The sequence below is a fragment of the Sphaerodactylus townsendi genome, linkage group LG02 (assembly GCF_021028975.2).
Source record: "Sphaerodactylus townsendi isolate TG3544 linkage group LG02, MPM_Stown_v2.3, whole genome shotgun sequence".
Lineage (NCBI taxonomy): Eukaryota > Metazoa > Chordata > Lepidosauria > Squamata > Sphaerodactylidae > Sphaerodactylus > Sphaerodactylus townsendi.
In genome coordinates, this window is record NC_059426.1 from 68,311,957 (window position 1) to 68,335,774 (window position 23,818).

Consider the following 23,818-nt stretch of genomic DNA (forward strand, 5'->3'; position numbering starts at 1 on the left):
GGAGGCATTGTTTTGAGACGTCGGCACATGCTGACGTCAGTATTAAATCGCTGGTCGCGCTTGCTTTGCGCTTGCTTCAGTCGGAGCTTGAGTAAAAAAAAAAGAGCAACAGCGTTGGCACGCCTCGCAAGCATCACGTCACAATTTCCTTCCGAACGTGCCATGAAGAATGAGGATGTGCGACTGCGAGTGTCTACATCATCGCCGTGCACTTTCTGACGGGGACACCCTCCCTTAACAAAATGGCGGTTCCTATTTCCTGATTGGCTGGAAAGCTGTGCGTCACAGCAAATCAGCCGCGCGAATCAGCCGAGGTTCCCCACCACCCCGCGGCACCCACGGGGTTTTTGAAAATGTTGCTGTTTGTAGAGGACCTAATTTGACGCGCGCCAAGGAGGTGGGAGAGCGGCAAATTCTTGGCAGCTGCGCAGTGGCCGCTGGCGATGTGGGGAGCGTCCAGGATCCCTGTGTCTTATAAAGTGGTGACCCCGCAGCTTATGGTGAGTGGGGAGCGGCCCATAGTCTACTCTCCAAAGTAGCATTTACTCCAGGGGAGCTGGTGTCTGGAGATCAGTTGCGGTGCCATGAAATCTCCAGGCTCGACCTGGAGGCTGGCAGGCCTAAGTAGTGAAGGTAGAGAAAGGATATTGGGACATTCCATTCCATATGTCTGGAGCCAGAACAGAAAAGACCCTTTCTTGTGTTACTTATCGTGCTTTGGACAGTTTGGGTGAATACAGAAGGTCAGATGATGATGGCTGGAGTGCCCCGAGTTCCATGGAAGATACCAGTTCTTGAGATGCCTTAGTCCCAGGTTATGTAATGCTGGGAAGTCAAAGCCAGCCTTTTGAACTGGGCTGTGTTTCTGCTGTCAGAAGAATGCCCTCTCATACTACATACGTGGGGTGGGAGGGGATTCCGTTTCCCTACACTTCTGTTACATGTGTAGAATGAAGGAAATAGAGTTGTAGACATATCCTTACAAAAGTCTAAAACAGATCTACAGCCATCTGTTTTACTCTCTCCAACATGTCACAGATGACAAAAGGAACAGTCCTGTGCACTTGTCACATCCTGACTTTTGCAACAAGGATCAATGTCTGAGTATGTTCTCTCTCCTGCTTAGCATTCCTGATGACTGGTTTCCTCCTGCTAAACATTGGTCCATTCTGCACAGCACAAATAAGATCCTGGGGACCTGAAAAAGAGAGTTTTGGAAAGGAACTCCACACAGCTTTTTCCCCAAGACATCCTCGGGATATTTATTATTTCAGCTAAAGTTGTCTTTTAAAAGTCTCTTAACTGTGCACCTTTTTTTTCCTTAAGCCACCTGCAAGACGTCTCTTGCTTGCTGTGCAGAGCTGCGGAGGTGAGGAGGTATCTTACTTTTCCCGCCTTCCCCAAAATTAGAGCACTTTCATTTTCCCTGCAGCTTGCACCCATCATTTTCTATCGCTTGAGAGTCTCCCTTTTGTCGCATTTGTTTCCCACTGAGGTTTCCTTTGCTCATCTGCGTGCTATTTCCATGTAAAAAGTTCATGAGAAAGTTTCACCCACAATTGAAAGCAATGAGTAGGTCTGTCCTCCATGGAGGACAGGTCTACCCAGTGCTTCTTAACGGGAAGTAGATCAGTCCTTCAAGCAGCTGAAATTCTCAGATGCTGTCTGCATAGCTACAAATACACCTCCTTCTTAATTAAAGGGAAAATGACACATGCTTTATTCATGAACTTTTTATTCATGAATTTTTTTTACAAGGAACTTTATTCATGAACTTTTTACAAGGAAATAGCAAGCAGAGTAGCTGTAAACAGAGGAAGCCTCCGTGAGAAACAAATGCAGCAAATGGCGGCAACAGGGAGACTCTCAAGCAGCAGAAAATAGCGGGCACAAGCTGCAGCTGCTCTAGCGGGTGGAGGGAGGCAGAAAAAATAAAACACCCTCTTTGTAAACAAGAAAGCCAAGATGGTTCTTGGCCCTAAGGATGTTTTAGTTTTGCTGTGCAGAAAGGGTCATTGTGTTTGTTTCTGATGTAGGTGTGCTACTGCGTTTCCCTGAAAATAAGACAGTGTCTTATATTAATTTTTGCTCCCAAAGATGCGCTATGTCTTATTTTCAGGGGATGTCTAATTTATCTGTGTTCTGTTTGTCAGGCATGCTTCCAAACAAAAACTTTGCTACGTCTTACTTTCGGGGGATGCCTTATATTTCGCACTTCAGCAAAACCTCTACTATGTCTTATTTTCAGGGGATGTCTTATATTCGGGGAAAGAGGGTAGTAACAGTGGCGTAGCTATGAAAAATGGAGCCTGAGGCAGACTCAAATTTTCTGCCTCCCCATGGGGAGGCAGAAAATTTGAGTCTGCCTCAGGCTCCATTTTTCATAGCTACGCCACTGTTACTACCCTCTTTCCCCGAATATAAGACAACAGCAGGGAGGGAGAATATTTGGCTGGGATCTCAGATGATGAAAGAGCTTGTGAGTGAGTTGGGGAAGAATGTACAAGTGGGAAGTGGTGGTGGAGAAGGAGCACACAGGCAAGTAGATGGGAGTCGGGTGAGAATGGTGAATGTTAACAGTGGGCAGGCAGGCAGGGGAGAGGGGCATGGACACTCTCTGTCCAGGGTCCCCAGGGCCTAGAATTATTGCTACTCACTGACCGTATTCCCTCATTGGCTGACAGCGTTTCCATGAAGCTGCTTACATGGCAGATGATCGCCAGGACCTACTCAATGCCATCAATGAGTTCCTTGACTGTAGTATCGTCATTCCACCCTCAGAGATGGAGGGGAAGGGTTTGCTCAAGTCAATTGCCACCTTCCAGAAGGAGTTACTGCGGAAGAGGAAAGAGCGAAACCTGAAGAAGGCTACCAAAGAAGGTCAAGTGCAGGAAGCCAAAGGTCTCTTCTCTCCCTGCCTTTTGCACTCAGAGTTTCTAGTTCTTGCCCTGGGTAGGGTGGGTAAGGGTTTATGAAGTCTATGTGCTACCCTTAGTTTAAAAAAAACACAGGGCAGGCCAAGTGGGGGCTTTTGATAAGGTACTGTAAATAAGTCAGAGGAACTGAGATATGGCCACCTGACTGTTGGAGCTACTCTTCTGTGTAAAAGACTGATTTCTACTTACTTCTTTCTCCCTCTCCTACTCACACTGCAATGCTGTTCATGTCTTTCCAGAGTTGTGTGAGGTTAAAGCTGAGGAGGAAGAGGAGGGTGAGGAGGAGGAGGATGATCCTCTGAAACGCACTGGAATTTTCTTTGGTGGTTTGGTGCGGGACATAAAGCGCAGGTACCCCAAGTATCTGAGTGACATCAGAGATGCCCTGCACAGCCAGTGCCTTGCAGCCGTGCTGTTCATCTACTTCGCTGCTCTCTCTCCTGCCATCACCTTTGGGGGACTGCTAGGTAACAAGTCCCCCTCTCCTCCCCCCTCTCCATTCTCTCTGCTCAAGCAGGTTACTTTCTGCCTATGCTAGCCAGGTGGGTGGGTGGCATTAGTTCAATTTCTGCCTGTGCCTGTGCTAGCTTAGTAGCTGGAATTGGTTCATCTGTGCCTGTACACATGCTGGCCAAATGACTGGGCTGAGTTTGGCTCTTGCTGTGTCCAGATGAGTTTGGCTGCATCCCATTTCACTTTTGCCTGGCTCTGGAGCTTTCCATTCTATGCATGTGGGAAGAGTGACTATCCCATGCCTGTTCTCTATGCAACAGTGGGGTGGATCTAGGGTCCTCAACCTCCATGTAGGGTTCAGAGATTTCCCAGAATTACAGTTGATCTCTGTAGAGAAAACAGCTGCTTTGGAGAATGGACTGTATGGTATTAGACCCTACTGAGGTGCCTCCCCTCCCTAAATCCTGCCCTTCACAGGATTCACTGTGCACATGCTGGCAGGGAATAGCCTTGGTAGCAGAGACCAGTGCTTGGCTCTTCCTTGTTCAGCAGGGACTGGGAGAAGGATTTTTTTTAAGCAGTGAGGGAAACTTCTTGAAGGATCGGGTATGGAGAATTGGGGCTTGGAAATCACACATATGTTCCTTGAATTTGATCCCCTGCTTCCAAATGATCCTTTGGGTGGCAAAAGGAACTGCACTGTTGAAAGGAGGGAGCAAAATTCACCCTGGAGAACATTGTTCCTTTAGGAATAGTTGCCCTCACAATTCCCCCGGGAATTTTGGGAGGTATTTCGTATTTAAGTAGCCTCCAAATGCAAGGAGCTGTACAATGTCAAACATAATAGCATGTTCCTGTACTCCTGTCCATTACTGTAGCAGGCTGCCAAGAGCTAAGGAAACTCTTTTTGTGCACAAAAGACACTTGCCATTTTCTGTGGCATGCTTCGTAAAGCAAGTTCAGCAATCCTGCCCTCTTTCAGGGCTGGGACAAGTACAAACTGAAGCAAATCCCAAGTCTGTACTCTAAGCATTGGTACTACTAATGCCTACAAGCAGGGGTGGAGGGAAAGGGAACTGTGCCCAGGGCACAACTTGCTCGCGTGCCCCTTCCCCCATTCTGCCCGATCCATTCCGCCCCTGGAGAGGAGGGCCTGGGGGGCGATTTTCTGCCCCCACGTGACACCAATGGTGCATACTCAGAGCGCGCTCCCCTTGTCCCGTTGAAGCTTCGCCACTGCCTACAAGTAGAGCAGCCAATAAGAGCTCAAATTCTTCTGCTTGGCAAGGCAATACTTAAATAAGCAGTGAATTCACTGCAACTTAGGAGCTATCTCCCATCACTTACTGGGCCCTATAATGGAGTGTATGGAGTCTGTGCAGAAATGAATTCTGTGGATATCTGCTAGAGATTCCCCAACGTTAAAGTATCTCTCTTCTCACAGAGGTTCAATAGTCCGTCTACCCATACCAGGAAATTGTTTTGTATTAGGTTGTCTTGTTCAAGAAGAGGCTCCTTCTCAATATCAATAAAGAGAAAAGTTTATAATATGTTCCCCCTGATGAGCCTCATTCACCAGGGATAGTGGTATCTGTATGTTTCTGTCTGCTACTTGGCAGGGTGTCCCAGAGACATTGCTCTTTCTCTGCAGGTGAGAAGACAGAGGGTCTCATGGGCGTCTCAGAGTTGATCATCTCTACTTCGGTACTGGGCATGCTCTTTTCTCTGCTGAGTGCTCAGCCTCTCCTTGTCATTGGCTTCTCAGGGCCCCTGCTGGTCTTTGAGGAGGCTTTTTACAAGGTACAAGTAAACTAGTATCCTGCTTTGTTCTACATTGTCCCTTCCTCGTGCACAGGTCCCTCTTATTATTCTACATTGTTACTGAGGTGACCCTATGCCACCAGGCAGTGGTTTTGGTTTTTAAATGTTGTCAGTACTCAGATATAAGATTGTACTGATTTCCACCAGTTCCCCTTCAGGACTTGGGAAGTCTCCCCCACCCCAGTACTCAGTACTAGTGAGTGCTGGCACTGCACCTGTATTTTTATCCACCTTTAGGCTAGCTTAATTCACACATTTGCTTGAGTGTTGTGGTTGCTGTCATGATCAGCATGGAAGTAGAATGATGAGAGAAGCTGTTTGTGTGAAGTGGCTTTCAGCTGCACTGAAGTGATTTCAGCTGTATCCGTGGCAAATGAGAGGTTCCTGCTCCAAGCCACATGGGAATACTTTACACAAATGGTTTACCATTCTGTTCTTACACCCAGGGTATTCTTGCAGGCTAACAAATTGTTCAAGTGTCAACTAAAATTGACATCTTTATGTTATTTAGAACATTTGTGTGCCAGTGTTCAGTTGAAAAAATGCTCATGGTGACTTACAAGTAAAAGCACAGTCTTTGAGGTTTAATGTGCTTCAGAATGTAAAGAGGTCACCCACTCCTTTGTTTTATCATCTCCAACCCCAGTTAAGCCAGTTCTCTCCTTCAACATGCAAGGATAAGAATTTTGGGCTAATTGGTAAGTGTCATGATAGTGTGTTATATGCTCAGACCAGAAAGGGCCACTAAGTTTGTTGGGAACATTGCTCTCTCTTTAATAATGGGTGCTGCATGCATGGAGGCACCATTTGCCTCATTCTGTAATGGTGGAGAGAAGTTGTCTTTGGCCAACCCCACTCCAGTTTCTGCTGCTTGTTATCTCTGCACTTCGTACCTCTGCTGGCATGGACACTGGCCCACAGAGTGTCACTTAAAGACTTCAGAGGGGTCTTAGTAGCTGAAGTGGGGAATGCAAGATTTACTAAAGTGTATTCATACCAGATTAAAATACAATATATAGGGAAGTGGAGTGGATGGATAATGTGTGAACAAACCAAAACATCTTGGGTAGGTTCAGACAATGTGGACAAGCATTTCACTAGGTGATGTAGTCTCATGCAATTCTCTTTCTGGGCTATATGATACCTCTGACACCCACAACCCATGACTCTGACCCACCAAACCAAAAGCCCCATGGTCTTTATAAACCATCACTTTCTGACGTATACTGTGGATTGCCAGAACAGATGGCTTGCAAAATATCTGGCAGGCAACAATAGATTTAATGGGCTATGTTCCTCTTGTTGGGTTGTGCAGGTTTACTAGCAGTACAGTCCGAAACAGTTCCACCCTTTATGGAAGCCAAGAGTCTTAACTGGATGTAACTCTGCTTAGGATTTCACTTTATATGGGCGAAGAAGCAGGTACAAAAGAAAAGAAAGGATACTTAATATAGTCCCGTTATCTTTATTATCTACAGTTCTGCCATAGCCAGGGCATCGAATATCTAACAGGCCGGGTATGGATTGGCCTTTGGCTCATTGTCTTCATTGTCATCATTGTGGCTGCTGAGGGGAGTTTCCTTGTGCGCTACATCTCCCCCTTCACCCAGGAGATCTTTGCCTTTCTCATCTCCCTTATCTTCATCTATGAAACATTCTACAAGCTCCACAAGGTAAGCCTTTTCAGCAATACAGGTCTGTTTGCCTACTTTATCAGGTAAATTGTGGGTTTGTGGCTGTTGGGCAGTTGTTGCTTCCTTCTTCTCTCTTGCTACCTCTGAACAGAATTGATTATAAATCCCTTTGCCTCACCTGGATGGGTGTTGTCTTTTTTGCACTATTTCCCCAGATATTTACAGAGCACCCCCTACTTAAGTCCTATCCACCAAATCAGAGTAGTCTGAATGCCAGCATATTATCTGCTGATTCCACATCCCTCAACACCCAGATGCAACCAAATACTGCCCTCTTGTCCCTCATCCTCATGTTGGGAACCTTCTTCATTGCCTTCTTCATGCGCAAGTTTAAGAACAGTCGTTTCCTGGGAGGAAAGGTGAGTCTGAGGTCTGGCCCCAAAAACGCTTTTTTTGGGAGTGTCTGCCCACTCTTTTCTAAATATCCAGTTAAATGGTGAGCTCTTCTTGTATTGTATAGTCCTCTGCATTATGTGTAGGCTAGGAAGTAGAGTTACCTTTCTGATGCACTCTTTCCTCTACCAACAAAACACAAAAGCCAACATGCCCACTTTCCTTTATGGCAGGCATTTCCAGTCTTTTTGAGCCTGTGGGCACAATTGGGATTCTGTCAGAGGGTTGTGGGTGCAGCCAATGGCTACTGCAGCTTACCTTCAATCACAAGTGAAGATAGTTGTGCTGTGGTGGCAGCTGCTGCTAAATCAGAAGTCTTGCTAGGCAAAAGCCAAACCTGGGCCTCACCACTTTCTAAAAATACTTGACAAGTGACAAGAAATGTGTTGATCAGCACCATGGTGCCCACAGACACCATGTTGGGGACCCCTGCCCAGAGGCGTATCTAGGGAAAATGTATCCCGGTGCAAAATCTGAGTTTTCCACAACACCCCCTCGCTGGTATGGGCAGCCACCCTCCCCCACCCACCACAACCAAACAACGTTTTTTGCACCAGATCTTGAAGTCAGTGTATGGACCCAGGGGGAAGAAGGAGGGGTGTGGTGGCGATTTTCCATCCCCCACATGACTAAATGGCCACAGCCCAGGGACATATATCTCCCTGGGCAAAATGGCCCTGCCCCTGCCCTGTAGCTTGTTGGATACAGGTTGTTTAGCTTAAAGAAATAGATGGAGACAAACTTGGGGTGGTCAAGTTCAACCGGTCTTTATAAATATCTTGAGGCTCAAGCGCCCCTACAGCCTACATTCTGACCAAAAGCTCTTCAGAAGTCTCAGATCCTTTTAAATATGGCCAGTCATCTCCACATGATGTGACCTATGAGGTAAGCAGAAGAGCTTCAGAAGTTGGCAGTACATCGGTGGAAAGTTGAATCAGGAACCTTTCCATAATCTAAAACGATAATATTGCTGCACTAGCCCCTTGACAATGACTTTACGGAAGAGTTGTCCTTTCTTTACCATGATAAGTCACTCTTCAATGAATGGAAGGAACCCAGGGTATAATCCAGGTAGGCTGAGGCTGAGCTCTGCAACAGCATCTCCAGCCAGTCCATGACCCATGGTCCTCTCCTTTGGTTGCCTTGCAGGCGCGGCGAATCATTGGTGATTTTGGGATTCCTATCTCCATCCTTGTTATGGTTCTGGTAGACTACACCATCACTGATACGTATACACAGGTAGGTGCTGCATGTCCCAAATCCATTCTGTGTCAATGGGAGGTGGCTGCAGTTTTTCAGGATGCTTGAACTTTAAACCTGTCATCGTGACAGCCAAGCTGAAAACAAACCAGGTCCAGCCCCTATTGTGAGATAGACTCCAAGCCCCATGTTGTTGAGATAGACTCTGTTATCCTTCTCTTTGGAATGAGCAGTCACTCAGGGACACCTGCTTGCATGGTGATAGGGTCAGAGTGGTATAATGGTTGGAGTGTAAGATTAGGATCTGGGAGACACAAATTCAAATTCAGATTTCTGGGAAATTCCCAGCTTGAAATTGGCAGCCCTATGGAATTGGCTGCCAAGTGATCTGAGGGCTGTATCCTCCCTTCTGCAATTCAGAAAAAAAATGCAAAGCTAAACTATGTAGAAGGGTCTTTGGCTGAATGTGGTTTTATTTTGTCCCTTGCTGATTTTAAGGTGTTGGTTTTAACTTCATTATTGTATGGTAGATCTTGTATATAGCAACCCCCTTGAGTTTATGTAGGGAAAGCTATAGATAGATGGATGGATGGAGGATGGATGGATAAATGGATAAATGGATAGAAGATGGATGGATAGATAACGTGCAGGCAAACATGTATGTTCTTGACAGGTGTTTGGAGGCAGTAATGGGCTGGATGAGAGCCAATAAGTTGAGGTTGAATCCAGACTAGATGGAGGTGCTGTGTGTCAGTGGGGCTTGGGTCCATGAAGTGGGAAGACATCCTGTAGTCGACAGGACTGTATTGCCCTGGAAGGGACAGGTGCGAAATCTGGGGATGATCATTCTCCTGTACTCTGCGATGACACTTGAAGCTCAGATGGGGGCAGTGGGCAGAAGTATCTATTCCCAGCTACAGCTGGTTCACCAGCTATGGTCCCTTCTAGACAGAGATGATCTGGTTATAGTAATCTTACTATAGTACTCTGGTAACCTTCAGATTGGACTTCTGTAATTCTCTTTACATGGGGCTGCCCTTGAAGATGGTTCAGAAGCTGCAGCTAGTGGCAGCAAGACTGATCACAGGTACTGCTGGCTGGATGCACATCACACCGGCCTTAGATGAACTACACTGGCCACCAATTCACTATCAAGCCCCATTCAAGGTGTTTTCTTTTACTTATAAAGCCCTAAATGACTTGGGCCTCAGGTATCTAAAGGAATACCTTCTCCCATGTTGACCTGCCCATTCTCTAAGATCAGCCAATGAAGTTCTTCTTGTGGTACTACCATCTTCAATGGTCAAACAGGTGGAAACCTGAGATAGGGCTTTTTCAGTGGTGGCTCTGAGACTGTGGAGCAGTCTTCCCCCTGAGGTGCGTCAAGCATCTTCTCTATACGCATTAAGAAAATTAATAAAGAGTCATTAGCATTAGTATTTTCCCTCGCCTTTGGCTGAAGAGACTGTTTCCCCCTTCTGGTAATAGGACATTTAAAATGGGTTTTTATTAATTTTGATAAGTTTGTGGATTTTGGTAGCTTTTAGTAGGTTTTATGAATTTTAAATAAGCTATTGTTATAATGTTATATATTGTAAATATTTTTAGGTTTATCGATATTTTATTATTTTTATCTTGAAACCTTTGGGTATAGAGTGATAAAAAAATACAAACAAATGAACGAACGAACGAATGAATGAATGAATGTATAGGACCGGATTGCACATGATTCAGTCCTGACTTACAGTAAACTGGTAATGCAGACAATTCTTTCATATGCTTATGTGAGACATTCCGTTTTGTGCCTTTATTTTCCAAGTGTACAGTTTTCTGCATTCATTTATAACATCCAGACACACATTACAAATGATCACCTATTACATAACCAAATACAGTAGTGGTCTTAGCAATGGTGTGAAGACACCCCAAGATCAAACTATAACACTGTTTGGTCAGCCCAAAAGAGAATTCATGTATTTACTGTAGATATGTACAAGCATCGTCACTGTACTTTTACAGTTGGATTATAAGTGCATGAGAGAATGACTGCATTCACCCCATCATACTTCTAAGCGGTTTTCTGTAGTCTTTATTTTGAACACAAGCGCTGAGCTGTAGCTTATGTTACAGTTATTGATATTATAGAATCTGTATTTTTGAAGTGTTGTCATGCAGCATGTGAAAACTCTTTATGTTTGAAAATAGAAAAACAAGAGTTAATTACGGTTTGAGTGTAACTTGTGTTTTTTTCACAAGTATTGATAGCCTGAGGTGCAGAGTGGTTTGGTTTGCTAATGTGTAGTGCACCTACCCCCAGCTTTAGCGCAATGATAAGTTAATAATTCTGGCTGACATCAACAACTCATTCTTGTGCTGGGGGCTACTAGCCAGTCATCAGCTGCACACTGGCCTGATGCTGACCAAGCCAGACCACTGCTTCCTACTCACGCCCAATGACTGCCAGCAAGGTTGTGGGCTCTTCTTCCTCCAGGTTACCCCTCTGTGGTGGCAGGCCTGGCCCACCCAATGCACCATCACACCAACTGCTACCGACTGAAAAGGTGTCTGTGTCAGCCCTTTTCACCATTTGCAAGTAGCAATAATTCCCTTAGTCTGACATTTTCTTATTGCTATGTTGTATTCGTGCAATCAGTTACACTTGGTCCAAAAAGCTTTGCACAAACTGATTGTGATGGGTTTTCCAGGCTGTGTGGCCGTGGTCTAGTGGATCTTGTTCCTATCATGTTTGGGTTCCCCACCCTGATTGGTTCCCCACTCTGGGACATGGACAACATATACCCTACTAAACATTCCCTTCTCACTGGGCACAGTGTGTAACAGACTTCCCTCTGTGATACACCTCTGAAGATGCCAGCCACAGATGCAGGCGAAACATTAGGAACAAGATCCACCAGACCACGGCCACACAGCCTGGAAAACCCACCAGAACCAGTTGAATCTGGTCGTGAAAGCCTTCAACAATGCTTTGCACAAAGTTGTTGAGGAATAGATTAGATATCAGTGGACATTCCTGTATCACCTGAAATACCATTTAATTTCAAGATCAGTATAGCAAGCCTACTGAGCAGTATTAGACCAGAAGATATCCAACATGATATGAGGTTCTTAAAATACCAGAACTTTGATTTGGATAAAAGCTCCCTCACACCAAGTCCCTCCTAGTGGCCAACCTTGGATTACATTCCCTCCAGGTACATGCCAGCCTTCCTGGGGAAGCATGTAAACTGTGTACAGTTTGCTATTAAGGATGCTTGTGTGCATGCAGTACAACTATTCCAAAACAAAACAAAGGTTTGGTTTTCTTCCCTGTACATTTTGTGCTTTTATCACAGAAACTGAATGTTCCTTCAGTGCTGTCCGTTACAGCCCCAGACAAGCGTGGCTGGTTCATCCATCCCTTAGGCAGCAAGCAGACATTCCCTGTCTGGATGATGTTGGCCTCTGCTGTCCCAGCTCTGCTGGTCTTTATTCTCATTTTCATGGAGACACAGATTACTACGTAAGTGCCAGACCACCCTTCTGTGCAGCAACTAATTCTGCATCTGTCACAATGTACATGTTAAATAGTTGCTGTAATGTCATTGGGAAGAGCAGATGGGATGAGAAGACAAAATCCAGGGGCTGGACTCTTTTAGTCTTCTAGCTTCTTACATTTGTTTGTGCCTGCTATCCACAATGCAAACGAGGGTTCCCAGCTGTTTCCTGTGCAGGATTTACTTTCTTTATTCCCTTTACTGCTGTTAGGTCTCAGAACCTTAAGCCAATAAACGGACTCTGAGGCACTGATCAGCAGCGTTTATTGATGAGGCATCAAAGCACCAAAGCTTGGCAAAGCCAGTTCCGAAAAACCTGGCATTTGCCCCCCCCCCTTTATCCCCATTGCAAGTCCCCCCTCCCACTTTAACAAGAAGTTGTGAAAAACAGCCCTTGGAGTTGAGGCGCCCCAAGGTCAGCGACAGATAGTATGAGAGAGCCACCTGGCTTCCTGCCCCACGAGATAATGGATATAACTCTTTTTCTCATGGGACCAGAGGTCCAAGGGAAGCCTAGTTATCTACAAAGCATGTAAAGCCATAAAGTAAAGATCAAGGAAAGAACGCTCCAAATGGCAGTGGTTACATATGGCAGGCTGGTTACATATATCTTTTCGCAGCATTGATTTGTTGTTACAAGCAGTTACATTGAGGTAGGAATGCATCTCAATCACATAGATACTATCCCCCTGACAACTGCCCACATACCCCAAAGAAGAGCTACTGCACACAAATTCAAAAGATGCCTATCATGTATGATGCAGGCCTCCCTCCAGAGAGCAATAGAGCATTAGGCCTGCCCTTATCAATCATGTATGTCTTTCTTTTGCAGTCTGATTGTCAGCAAAAAGGAACGGAAGCTGCTGAAGGGGTCAGGCTTCCACCTGGATTTGCTGCTCATTGGTACAATGGGAGGGCTCTGTGCCCTTTTTGGGCTTCCGTGGCTTACAGCTGCCACTGTCCGTTCCATCACCCATGTCAATGCGCTCACCGTCATGAGCAAGGCAATTGCACCCGGTGAGAAGCCGAAGATTGAAGAAGTGAAGGAGCAGCGTGTGACAGGAGTGCTCATTGCTGGCCTTGTAGGTGAGGTCCATACAGAGAAGCTTATTCTTTTAGGTCAGGGATGTACCACATGTTCCCTGGGGGCTGGATTCGGCTTAACTGGCCAACGAGTCAGCTGAAGCACCCACACTCTGCTCCTAATCTGGGCTGAAGAGTGGGCTCACTAGTCCAGGCACCCTCTGCTCCCTCCCCCCCCGCTCCCGCTCCATGCTGGAGAGCCCGCTGCAGACTTGCAAGTCCAGGTAGCCACCCCCCTGCTCCTGATCTGAGTTGGAGAGTCTGCTACGGGCTCACCAATCCAAGCACCCACCCCCTGCTTGCAATCAGTCCTGCAGCGCCTGCTGAGGACTCACCTGGCAAGTAGCCACCCCTTCCACTCCCAATCTGCCAGATGAGGCTGCTGCGGGCTCACTAGTGCAGGCAGCCATGCACCTGCTCCCAATCTGGCCTGGTGAGCCCACCATTGGCTTGCCAGCTGAGGAAGCCATCACCTCCCAGTGCTGGTCTGGGCTAGCGAGCCTGCTGGGGGCTCACACACACCCCCACCAAGGCCTGACTCAACCAAGTCACATTTATGCCATTTCCAACCTTCGTAACAAATGAGTTCAGCACTCCTAGGTGGATAAGTGTGACATTATTTATGTATTTATTTATTTAACGTGTACCCCACTGTCCCTGCTGCAGTGGGACTACAGCTATTTACAATAATATACATAATAATAATGAGGGAAAGGGAAGCAGAAAAGGGGAAGGACAGGCCAGCAATGACTGAACTGTAACCTGTTACTGTCTTCAGCTATAGACCTGATGGAACAGCTCTATCTTACAGGCCCTGTGGAACTGAGGCAAGACCTGCAGGGCCCTGGTCTAATTTGACAGTATTCCACCAGGCCCAGGATGGGGCCAAAAAATCCCTGGCTCTAGTTCAGGCCAGAGACTACCTTAGCTGTATCGTTTGAGTTCTCCAGATCCATTTACTCTTTAGGCACTTTCTCTTTGTTCAGTGTACCAGCTCCCTCTATTTGGGGCTTGAACAGTGTAGGAATTAGGGCTCATGATCCTACAAAGGCCAGTGGATTCAGGCAATGACAGACTGAACTAGCAGATGTTTTGTCCCCTTCAAACATGATGATACTGTATAAGCACCCAGTTGATGTATGCACAAAGATATATAGGACATTGGTGGGTATATACAGGTTCTCATCATCAGGTATGGGTACATTTGATTGTGAGAAAGAGGATATAAGACTGTCTTCTGCTCTTGCAGGCCTGTCCATAGTCATGGGGAATGTGTTGCGTCAGATCCCACTGGCTGTGCTGTTTGGTATTTTCCTGTACATGGGCGTGACATCGTTGACTGGCATCCAGCTCTATGAGCGGCTCCTTCTCATCTTCATGCCATCCAAGCACCACCCTGATCATGTCTATGTGGTCAAGGTAGGCAGAGTGATGGAAGTGGAAGAACAGGTCCACTCAGTGGCCAGGAGAGAAATGGCTGAAGGTAGAGAGAATGGATGGAGGTGTTGGTGGGTGAGATCACTTAATGACTAGCTGAACTGGCACAGGATGGGAAAGACCACTTAGCAGTGGCTGTGCTACACTGGTTTATGAGAGACAGTGCTCCTGGGAAGAGAAGGGGATATTATTTTCAAGGGTTGGTTCAGTGTTTACAAGTTGACCTGTCAAAGGGAAGGTGCATCACTCGGCTGGCTTGTCTCCTAGGTGAAGACGTGGAGGATGAACCTCTTCACGTGCATCCAGTTATCCTGCATAGTGCTGCTGTGGGTGGTGAAATCTACTATAGCATCACTGGCTTTCCCATTTGTCCTGATCATGACAGTCCCTCTGCGCAGATTCCTGCTACCACGCTTCTTCCACGAACGAGAACTCAAAGCGGTAAGCAAATCTCATTGCATGTTAGCTATAGCTGTACTGGGCACCCCAGTCTTGCCTCAGCCACTGACCTAAAACGTTGCTGAATGGGGTTGGGAGGAGTGCATGTCTGAAACACCGTTACAGTCTTGGGATTTTTAGTGAAATCATTATGGGATCTTGCAAGTCATCTACCTGGACAGTAGCAGTGAGTAAGTGTTTGAGCACCCATGGTGAGTTTCCCCAGAAATATCAAAACCTTCACTACGTCAAAGACCTCTTCTGGGGTTATGATGGCTGCTTGTTCCTCTCCCCTCTCCAAACTGCAGCTGGATTCAGAGGATGCAGAACCAAATTTTGATGAAGATGGTCGAGATGAATACAATGAGCTCCACATGCCCGTGTAAACAAGCTGGCGTGGGTCCACTAGCCTTGGTCCTCCCCTGCCCTCCTTGTTCATGCTGTCCCTGAGCAATGGCAGCCACCTAGAAGTTGCTTTGGACTGGTCAGAGTCTTGATTGATCTGCAGCTGCATCACAGCCCTTCAGGAAATTCTATACCTCGAGAGGAACTTTGGCCAAGGAGAGCAAGAGGTGACGCTACCTTCTTCTGGATAGAATATGGGGCCAGCTCCCAGATTTCTCCTACTGAGACCTTTACGGGTGTTATCTCTATAGGCTAGAATATGTACCTTAGCCAGCTCTCACTAGCCTCCCTTGTCAGGAGGTGGACAGCCTCCACTGCTCTGCTGAGGGCAAAAACAGCAGCAGGCCAGCTTAGAAAAGGGCAACTAGAAGCAGTACCGAGACTGATGAATTCAAGCAGAGCTAGAAGGTGGCTGGGGTAAGAGGGATTATCATACCTTTGCAGATATGTTAAGGCTTTGCCAATCAGTCCCTGAACTATCCAGTGGTTCATCTATTTCACATTAACCCTAAATTGAGATTTCCAGTCTAGGGGACTGATTTGTTTACAGAATGGTAGTGGCAATTGCTGGAAGGAAGCAGCAGTAACAGGCAGGACCAGAGCATCCTGTACTCTGACCCACTCCGTAATCATGGTGCAGGGATTCATGCATTCATTTGTGCACAAAGGTCTCTGTTCATGCTCAGCACTGCACCTATTCTCACTATCTCTCAGGGCAGCTGCAAAGATTGCCTAAAGGTACAGAGTGATTTGGGAAACGTACCTCCAACTCTGGAGAAACTCTGCAACATAGGCTAGAAACCAAGAACAAGTTCATATAATAATCTAGTGAAAATTGTTTGGCCCTTATTGCTTTCTCAGTTGTCCCCCAGCCTTGCTCAAGGGTGTTAAGGGATGCAACAAAGCAGCTAATGCTGGGGCCTCACTGGGAGAGCCATTGGAGAATGGATGCAACCAGGGTTCACAACCATCTTCAGGCCCAGAGAGAAAAAGAATCTCCCAATCAGTGCTCACAAGGCATACATAAATGTGTATTGGTCTTTGTCTGATCTACAGAACAGGACTCCTCTACCTGTTGTACCAAGGTCTCTGCTTCAGTCTCCAGCTCCCTGTTTAGTATCTCTAGCTTCATGTTGCTCTAGCCACCTTCTTCTTTCAGCTACTGTTCCAATTTTTATTTCTGGCTCTTGCAGTTACTACCTTCTTGCTTCCTGATAGTGGCCCATGTTGGGGCAAGAGCTACTACTATAGTCTACCCTCAAGAGATCCATGGCTAGCCTTAACAACTGGCATGGAGGGGGGTGCAAAGTATAAGTGTTCTAGATCTGTGGCTATGAGCTCTGTGCAGCAGCAGCGAGTTCTTCATTTGCCCTTGAGTCTTCTAGCAGTGGTTGCCAGATTCTGGATTTTCATCTGGTTCAAAAACTCCACTGCTTCTAGAGTACTCAAGCCCCCTGTATCCTCCACCGTTCCCACCAACTGCTGCCTTTTTGTACTCCTAACCCCTGCCACTTTCCTCTGTTCTTTCAACTTCTGTATAAACAAAATCTAAATACTGTTGTAAGACTAATCTGCATTTGTCACTGAATTTAAATTGTTGGGAGCAGAATACCCTTCTGCCTTACCCTTCTGTGGTAAGTGGCATGCTTCTGCAGGAGGTATAATACGTGGAACTGAGCTCATGCATAAATGCCACATAATTGAATGCAAGGTTCCTAAGGGAGGCTGCCAGATCCCTTTCAAGGGCACTTTTGATGCAAGGCCATCATGTAAGGCTTAGGTTTATGGATCAGGGAGCTCCCCTGCCAAGTCTTGTTCTGTAACTTAAGTTCTGTTAAATTATGTGTATGGGACAATGGAATGCACCACAGTGGTTACTGGTTTCTACCACAGCCAAGCATGGAACCATGTGGCCAAAGAATTTGGCTCATGGCACTGGCTACAAAATGGAGACTGTCCAACTACCTCAGGGGTGGCCTGCCAATAGCTGGACAGTTATGAAACCAAGTATTTTCCCTACTAAGTTCCAGCTGGCTGCCAACCTACCCCACTCACAGACAGTGACTTCCATGTGACCTTCATCACCAGGGCAGGAAACTTGAGGTGTTGGGGCAGAGATTGTGGCACTCTACCTGTGCATAGCCATTCCTATGAATGTAGCAGGAATAAATATGGCTGCACCAATAACAATAAATATGGCTACATTGGAATGTTGGTTCTGCTCTGAGCTCCATTAATGGACAACACAACATAAGAATAGCCATTCATGTAAAAATAACACAGGGGTATTCCTGGAATAAGTGTATGTACTTCTATGTATTCTTGCTGTTGCATTTCCTGGAAACCTATGGTAAGCAATACATGCTGCCACAGTCCTCTACCTGAAATTTCATGTGGCTCAAGATAGAATGCAGGCTATTGGGTCCTCTGAGGCAACACAGACCCTTTCTACACCAGGATCTTCTAGCGCTCTGCTGAATGAAGCTTTCATACAGGCAGAATTATAACTATGGTTCCACATGGCTCTTCCCTAATTTAGTGTTGTATTTCCATTACAATTCTACAACGATCATTCTTCTCTACAGCAAAGGCAAAAGTGGATGGTACATATTGATCCCCTTAGCTTTTTCTTAGAAACCCAACCAAGGAAGCCTGCTTGCTTGTCTACCTCTTTTCTCTGTTGTGCTCTCCACTTTTAGCTACAGATTAGTACATGACAGTATACCCCCTTGCATTTTGCAAATTTGTAAAACTCTGGGGAAAGTTGTCAACATTCCTTTTTTTAAAAAAACCTTTAAATATAGAAACAGTAACATTTTAATCAGTTTTTAGCAGATGTATCCACTCTGCTTTCTTCTGTAACATTCTGGTCAAAAGCAGACTTGCGGAGCCTGTTTTTTTTTTTTTTAATTGTGATATATCAGACATGCTGATGAATACCACTGAAGCTATATATATTTTTTTAAAAATGTTCCATATTTGCAAGTACTTCTTTCCCTCCCAAATTTAACATCCCCTTATCACAATAATCATTTCCCAATCTCATTTGCTCTTTTTAAAAATAATTAACTTGAGGTCATGCTACTTCTGTTATGCACCAACAGAACTGAAAATAATTTTAAAATCCACATTTCCAAGCACAATCTTATCTTTAAATACTTGTTAGTGTTATCAGCTCTTTAAATATTTCCCACTCTCATTTACTCCTTGCCATCTCATGCTGTTTACAAAGAATGAAGGAAAAAGTTTATGCTGCAAGACATTTTAAAATGGGGGTTAAACAAATAACAACTTGAGTCATTAAGTAAATAACAGCTTATAGGCAAGGAAAGGATTTATTCCAGGAAAATTCATGGTGAGGGGGAGGAGAGAAAATGATTAACCCCTCCCTGCTGATGCCCTTGAAGTGTTCAAACCATGTCACATATTGTAGTTTATCACAGTGAGCCCTGCTATGCAGGGGGAGGGCAGGATACAAGGGTATATAATAAATAAAAATTAAAAATAAGCTTGGCAGCAACCCATCAATTCTACAGTGACATAACTTACAGTGCGATTTTACTATGCCATACCCATTTTCATGGATTATTTCTATCTATTTTCTAACACTGCCCCTATGGAGATGAAGGAATATGCCCAGGAGCATTCCAAAGCTACAAATGACATGGTCAGTAATGGCTGAGTGAATTCCAGGCGCACTGTATCAGTTTATGAAATCTATACTGTTACTCTAAGAACATCATATAACAACTTTCATTACATTTAATTCACACCAACAACTCCACAAGGATTATATGGGCAGGTACCTATATTGTACCTGCACATTTCTTTCACAGGGCAAATAGATGCATGAAGGGAAGGAATTTAAATCAGGAAAAGAGACAGTGTCCCTGGTCTGATTTCCACCCACTCTCTTGCAATCAATATTAGCATTTTTAAAATAATTGCATAATATTTAATATAAGATTTCCCACAGTCATAGCTCATTTGGTCCTGAGGCTCTCCACACCTGACAATAGATGCCAAAGCCCTCACGGACATGGACCCTAAAGGAAAGTGCAATGTGCATCTGTTTGTACACCGACACATCTGTGGTCACTGTAATAGACAAAACTCCTTTCACACATATCATTATCCTGGTAATAATTATTAATAGCAATACCAGCAACCCTTGACAACTTCCTAGTTCCCAACACTTGGGGGAGCTGAAAATAGGTTTGCAGCTACTTGAGTCTGGCCAGGGGTTTCTTTTCCAGCTTGTGGACTAGGCCTTCCCAAGATCAACATGGGAAGTCTTCTAGTTACCTGGGCCCACCTAGACAATTTATTTTGTTAGCCCATAGCTTCCACCCCTGCAAAGTCTCAGGACCACAAAAATATATTGCTATATTCTATTAAAACCAGTGAAGAGTCAAACACATGATGCATTTAAAAGCCCTAACTCTACCAATATTATCTCTGTTTCCAAAAAACTGACCCAATTTAGAAGTCTTTACAATGCTTCCAAATTACTCAGCTTAAGGTTTGACTGAATTTTTACAGAAAAAGGAGTCCCATAATTGTCAGGCCTGTGTACCCTGGTTATCAAAATACAATGGCATAAAGTATTGTTAAGTAAGTGACTCTACTAGACAGTCATCAAATGACGGCTCTCAGTAGAACACATAACAGTAGTCTAGCTAATGAATTCAGAGATGAAGTGGCATGAGCTGATAACAGCCAGAAGCAAGTTTGTCTTGGTCTGCCAGACAGCCTAATTCCCACTACCACTTCCAACTTGCTTGTGTTGCCAAGACCATTACATTTCACAGTAACTCTCTTTATTCTCAAGGAATGGAATTCAATGTGTTCAGAGCCCCTGAACTGTGTGGGGAATGGGAGTCTAGACCCGTGGTGGCGAACCTATGGCGTCCCAGCCAATTGGCCATGCTGGCAGGGGCTGATGGGAATTGTAGTCCATGAACATCTGGAGTGCCATAGGTTCACCACCACTGGTCTAGAGCATCGGCTTGTTGAGGAAAATCTTTGGGAGCTTCTTCCCTTCCCTTCAATACCCTGGCAAGCTCCTGGCAAGCGTCCTGCAACTGCATGACCGGGGACGGGGGGACGGGGGACTGGTGACAAAGCATTCAGGCAGTGACTCTTACATATCTAGCAGACCAGTTCCCTCCTTTCCTCTTGTAAGTGCCATCTTCAGCTATCCCAGAAAGCCCAGTTTTCCCATGGCTTGTCCCTGGATTGCTGGTGCTATATACATGGAACTACCAGTACTCTCCCTTTTGTACCACTTGGATCATTCCTCAGTTCTATCCAGCAGGGCCTAGCAGAAAATGCCCACAAACCCACCATCTTCTTGCAGCAAGGGAACTTGTCCTGGGTTGGCAGCACAATGCCCACTATTGGGGTCCACAATTGTCACCCCAGCCAGCCTCTTATTGTATTAATCTGACGAAGAAGGACTGGCCTGACCTCCAACTCTAGCAGCCAATCACCCTGCAGGATATTCTTGCGGTATTCTTCCAGCCTGAGCTGCCTCTCTAATGCTTCTAGCTCATGGAGGATTTTCTGGCGTTGTGTGACTGCCATCCTCCAGTTGTCCTCCTCCAACTGATGCTCAAGGGCTTCCAGTTCCCTTTCCATATCCTCCCCTCGAATCTGCAGGTTGTAAATCCTCTGGTTTACCTTTCGAATCTCTGCCTCCAATATCCAAGAACGTTCCTCCCTCCAGAGTAAGGACATGAGTTCTCCATTAACCTCATTCAGCTTATTCATTTCCTGGATAGTGGCTCTTGTGCAAGCATCCCTCCTACTAGTGCTGTTAGCTTTGGATTGTGGACAATCTCCTTTATGGTTGTGTTGGAATTGGGACAATCCAGGCTGATGTTCCAAGCTGCCCACAGCAATTCCTGTGTCCTTTTTGACTGAGTTGGGATCTGAACATACTTGTTGGGAACTGTGTCTGCTTGCATGAAGTTCCACCCACTGCTGGGCGAGCTCTGCAGAAGCCAAGCTCTTGTAAAAGATGTCAGGGACCAGCCTCATGATCTTCATGTAGGGATGGACATTGGCAAAGCCCTGTAGATCAAGCAAGCTTCCGTAGCTGAAGATTTGTTCATCAATCATGCCCCCTTTCAGAAGCAAGGCCCATTTCCTTCTGAGAGCAAACAGCTGCTTGGCTGTATGTGCAACAGAGGCTGTGGCATGTCCTTCCTTACCACCACATAGTAATGTACCAAGTGGAGGTGGGTCATCATTAACATACAGGTTCTCACACAAAGGAAGCACAATTTTGGTGTCAAATGCCTCTTTCAAAGATGCGAGATAGTGCACATAAGAGATGAACCAGGAGATGTAGCTGGGAATGTCGCTCTTCTTGTGGCCAGCTGTAATTCTCACGGTGTCCTTTCTGTCCCACTCCCTGGACTCAACAAGCTTTTCCAGCTGCTCAAGGCTCTGCATGTCTCCTCTGCCACCATCCCCAGGCAGCAGGAGCAGGACATTATAAAGGGTGTGAATATCAAAGGCCTGCTGGCAATTTTTCATGTGCTCCTTAAAAGACCGAATCTCACCTTGCAAAGTTGTATACAGGGCTTCCATGGATGCCAAAGGCAGCCTGAAAAGGTAGAATGGAAAATGAGACATTGGGTCCTGTCACACTTTCAATCTGCGGGGGGGGAAATGCCACTGGCTGAATTTCTGTTTTTCACAGAACTGTTAAAACCATAGGAGTCCTATCAGGGAAAACAAACAAACCTTGTAACCCACACATCACAAAGTGATTACAGCAGGTATTCAGACATTTTAAAAAGACAGTAGTGGTCTAATGAGCTACCATTTCCCCTGTCCTCCTGCATGAAAATAACATCTGATCTCCTCTTTTTTTTTTCCATACCTCCCCATTACTCTGAACAGATGGGAACTTACCCCTTCTAAGAACACTGGTCATCTACAATAAAGAGAGCTAGGTAACGTTACACTCAGAGAGGGGACAGGCAGCAGGTAAACACCATTTACCATGGACACAGCATGTTGGGACTTGCTCTCAGCTGCAGTCCTGTAATTGTAAGCTACAATCAGTGGCTCAAGTACTTCAGGTGACTAGCAAGAAGGGCTGGGAATGCTGGCAAGGTAGAAGGACCAGGCACAAGGGAGGATAGGGCACTTTTACCCTAAATACTTGCATAGAAGAAGGATTAACTTTTCTCATTCCTGCATGCCAAGCTGTAACTGCATAAATATTTTCTTCTTTATAACCCTTAAGGTTGTGGTCTTATAGACGCTTAACCCCCATTAAATTCAGTGGAACTTCCTTCTGAGCAAACACGCATATGATGCAAAGATATATGAGCTCAGTTTACTGCTGGAGGCAGTGTTTAAGTGCCTATAAACCTGTTTCAGGGGCTGCAGAATTTATTAGGGATCCTGAGCACTTCAGAATCTGCAACAGTTCTCCAGCAACCAAGTAACACGAGATGTTGTGGGGAGGTCTGTGATTATGTCCTCTAAAGTGTGATTTAGCTGTAAAAGTCATCCTAGGAAGGGAAGATATTGATTAGGTCTGGGAATTAAAGCTGGGAAGAGGGGATAGCTCTTTCATTGATGTCATTTCTCTGATTGATAGTGTACCCCTCTGGTTATTTTAAGCCAAGTTCCTATAATGTGCCTTGGATGGTTAAAATGCCACTACATATTTATGAAGCAGAAACAGAGCTCAGACGCTATTAAACTGATCCACAACAACTTCCTTAGCTAAAAGGTCCTAGTGGCTGAAATTTTTAACTTGATACTCACTGACCCAAGCTGAAGAGAGGTTAATGTTTGGATGACCATGATCATTAACTGCAGGCATGAGGGGTGCACATAGATTCTGTTGGTAGGCACTCTGAAGGAGAATGGGCAGATAAAGATGTGTTGCCCCTGGATCAGCTGTTTGCTGTATGGAACACATATGAAGCTGCCTTATTCTCTGACAATTGGTCTGTTGAGGTCACTATTGTCCACTCTGTTTTCAGCAGCCTTTAGGTTCACATCGCCTGCTACTGGAGCCTTTTAAATAGAGATGTTGAGGACTGAAGCTGAATCTTCTGCATGCAAACCTGATAACCCCATATTGCCCTGCTAGGTCCCTCCAATCATCAGAGGAGAACCTACTGGTGGTCCCTGGCCTGAAAGACATCTGGCTGGCATCTAGTAGGGCCAGGACTTTTACAGCCTGGCCCTAGTAGAGGCCAGCCAGGTTTCTTTCGGGCCAGGGGCCACCAGTAGGTTCTCCTCCAGGACTTTTCCCCGCTCTGGTGGAACAGGCTCCCAAAAGAGACCAGGGCCCTGCGGGATCTACAAGCTTTCCACAGGGCCTGTAAAATGGACCTGTTCCGCCAGGAATTTGGCCAGCTGGGTTGATTGA

At 45.6% G+C, this 23,818-nt stretch overlaps 1 protein-coding gene across 4 annotated transcripts in view; it reads left to right on the forward strand.

Moving 5' to 3' along the window:
• The window catches only part of SLC4A3 (solute carrier family 4 member 3), a 69,340-nt gene that overhangs the window by 39,294 nt on the left and 6,228 nt on the right, over positions 1-23,818 (forward strand). For 2 of the 4 annotated variants that reach the window (XM_048484202.1, XM_048484204.1), the window contains 11 exons: positions 2,685-2,901; positions 3,176-3,403; positions 5,041-5,189; positions 6,689-6,883; positions 7,060-7,263; positions 8,447-8,536; positions 11,851-12,017; positions 12,884-13,137; positions 14,384-14,553; positions 14,839-15,012; positions 15,318-16,978. In XM_048484202.1, coding sequence (XP_048340159.1) covers positions 2,685-2,901; positions 3,176-3,403; positions 5,041-5,189; positions 6,689-6,883; positions 7,060-7,263; positions 8,447-8,536; positions 11,851-12,017; positions 12,884-13,137; positions 14,384-14,553; positions 14,839-15,012; positions 15,318-15,395 — 1,926 coding nt within the window. In that variant the 3' untranslated portion in view covers positions 15,396-16,978. Of the gene's footprint in view, positions 1-2,684; positions 2,902-3,175; positions 3,404-5,040; positions 5,190-6,688; positions 6,884-7,059; positions 7,264-8,446; positions 8,537-11,850; positions 12,018-12,883; positions 13,138-14,383; positions 14,554-14,838; positions 15,013-15,317; positions 16,979-23,818 lie in introns of those variants that run through there. The other 2 variants (XR_007243494.1, XM_048484203.1) reach the window with 2 other exon arrangements.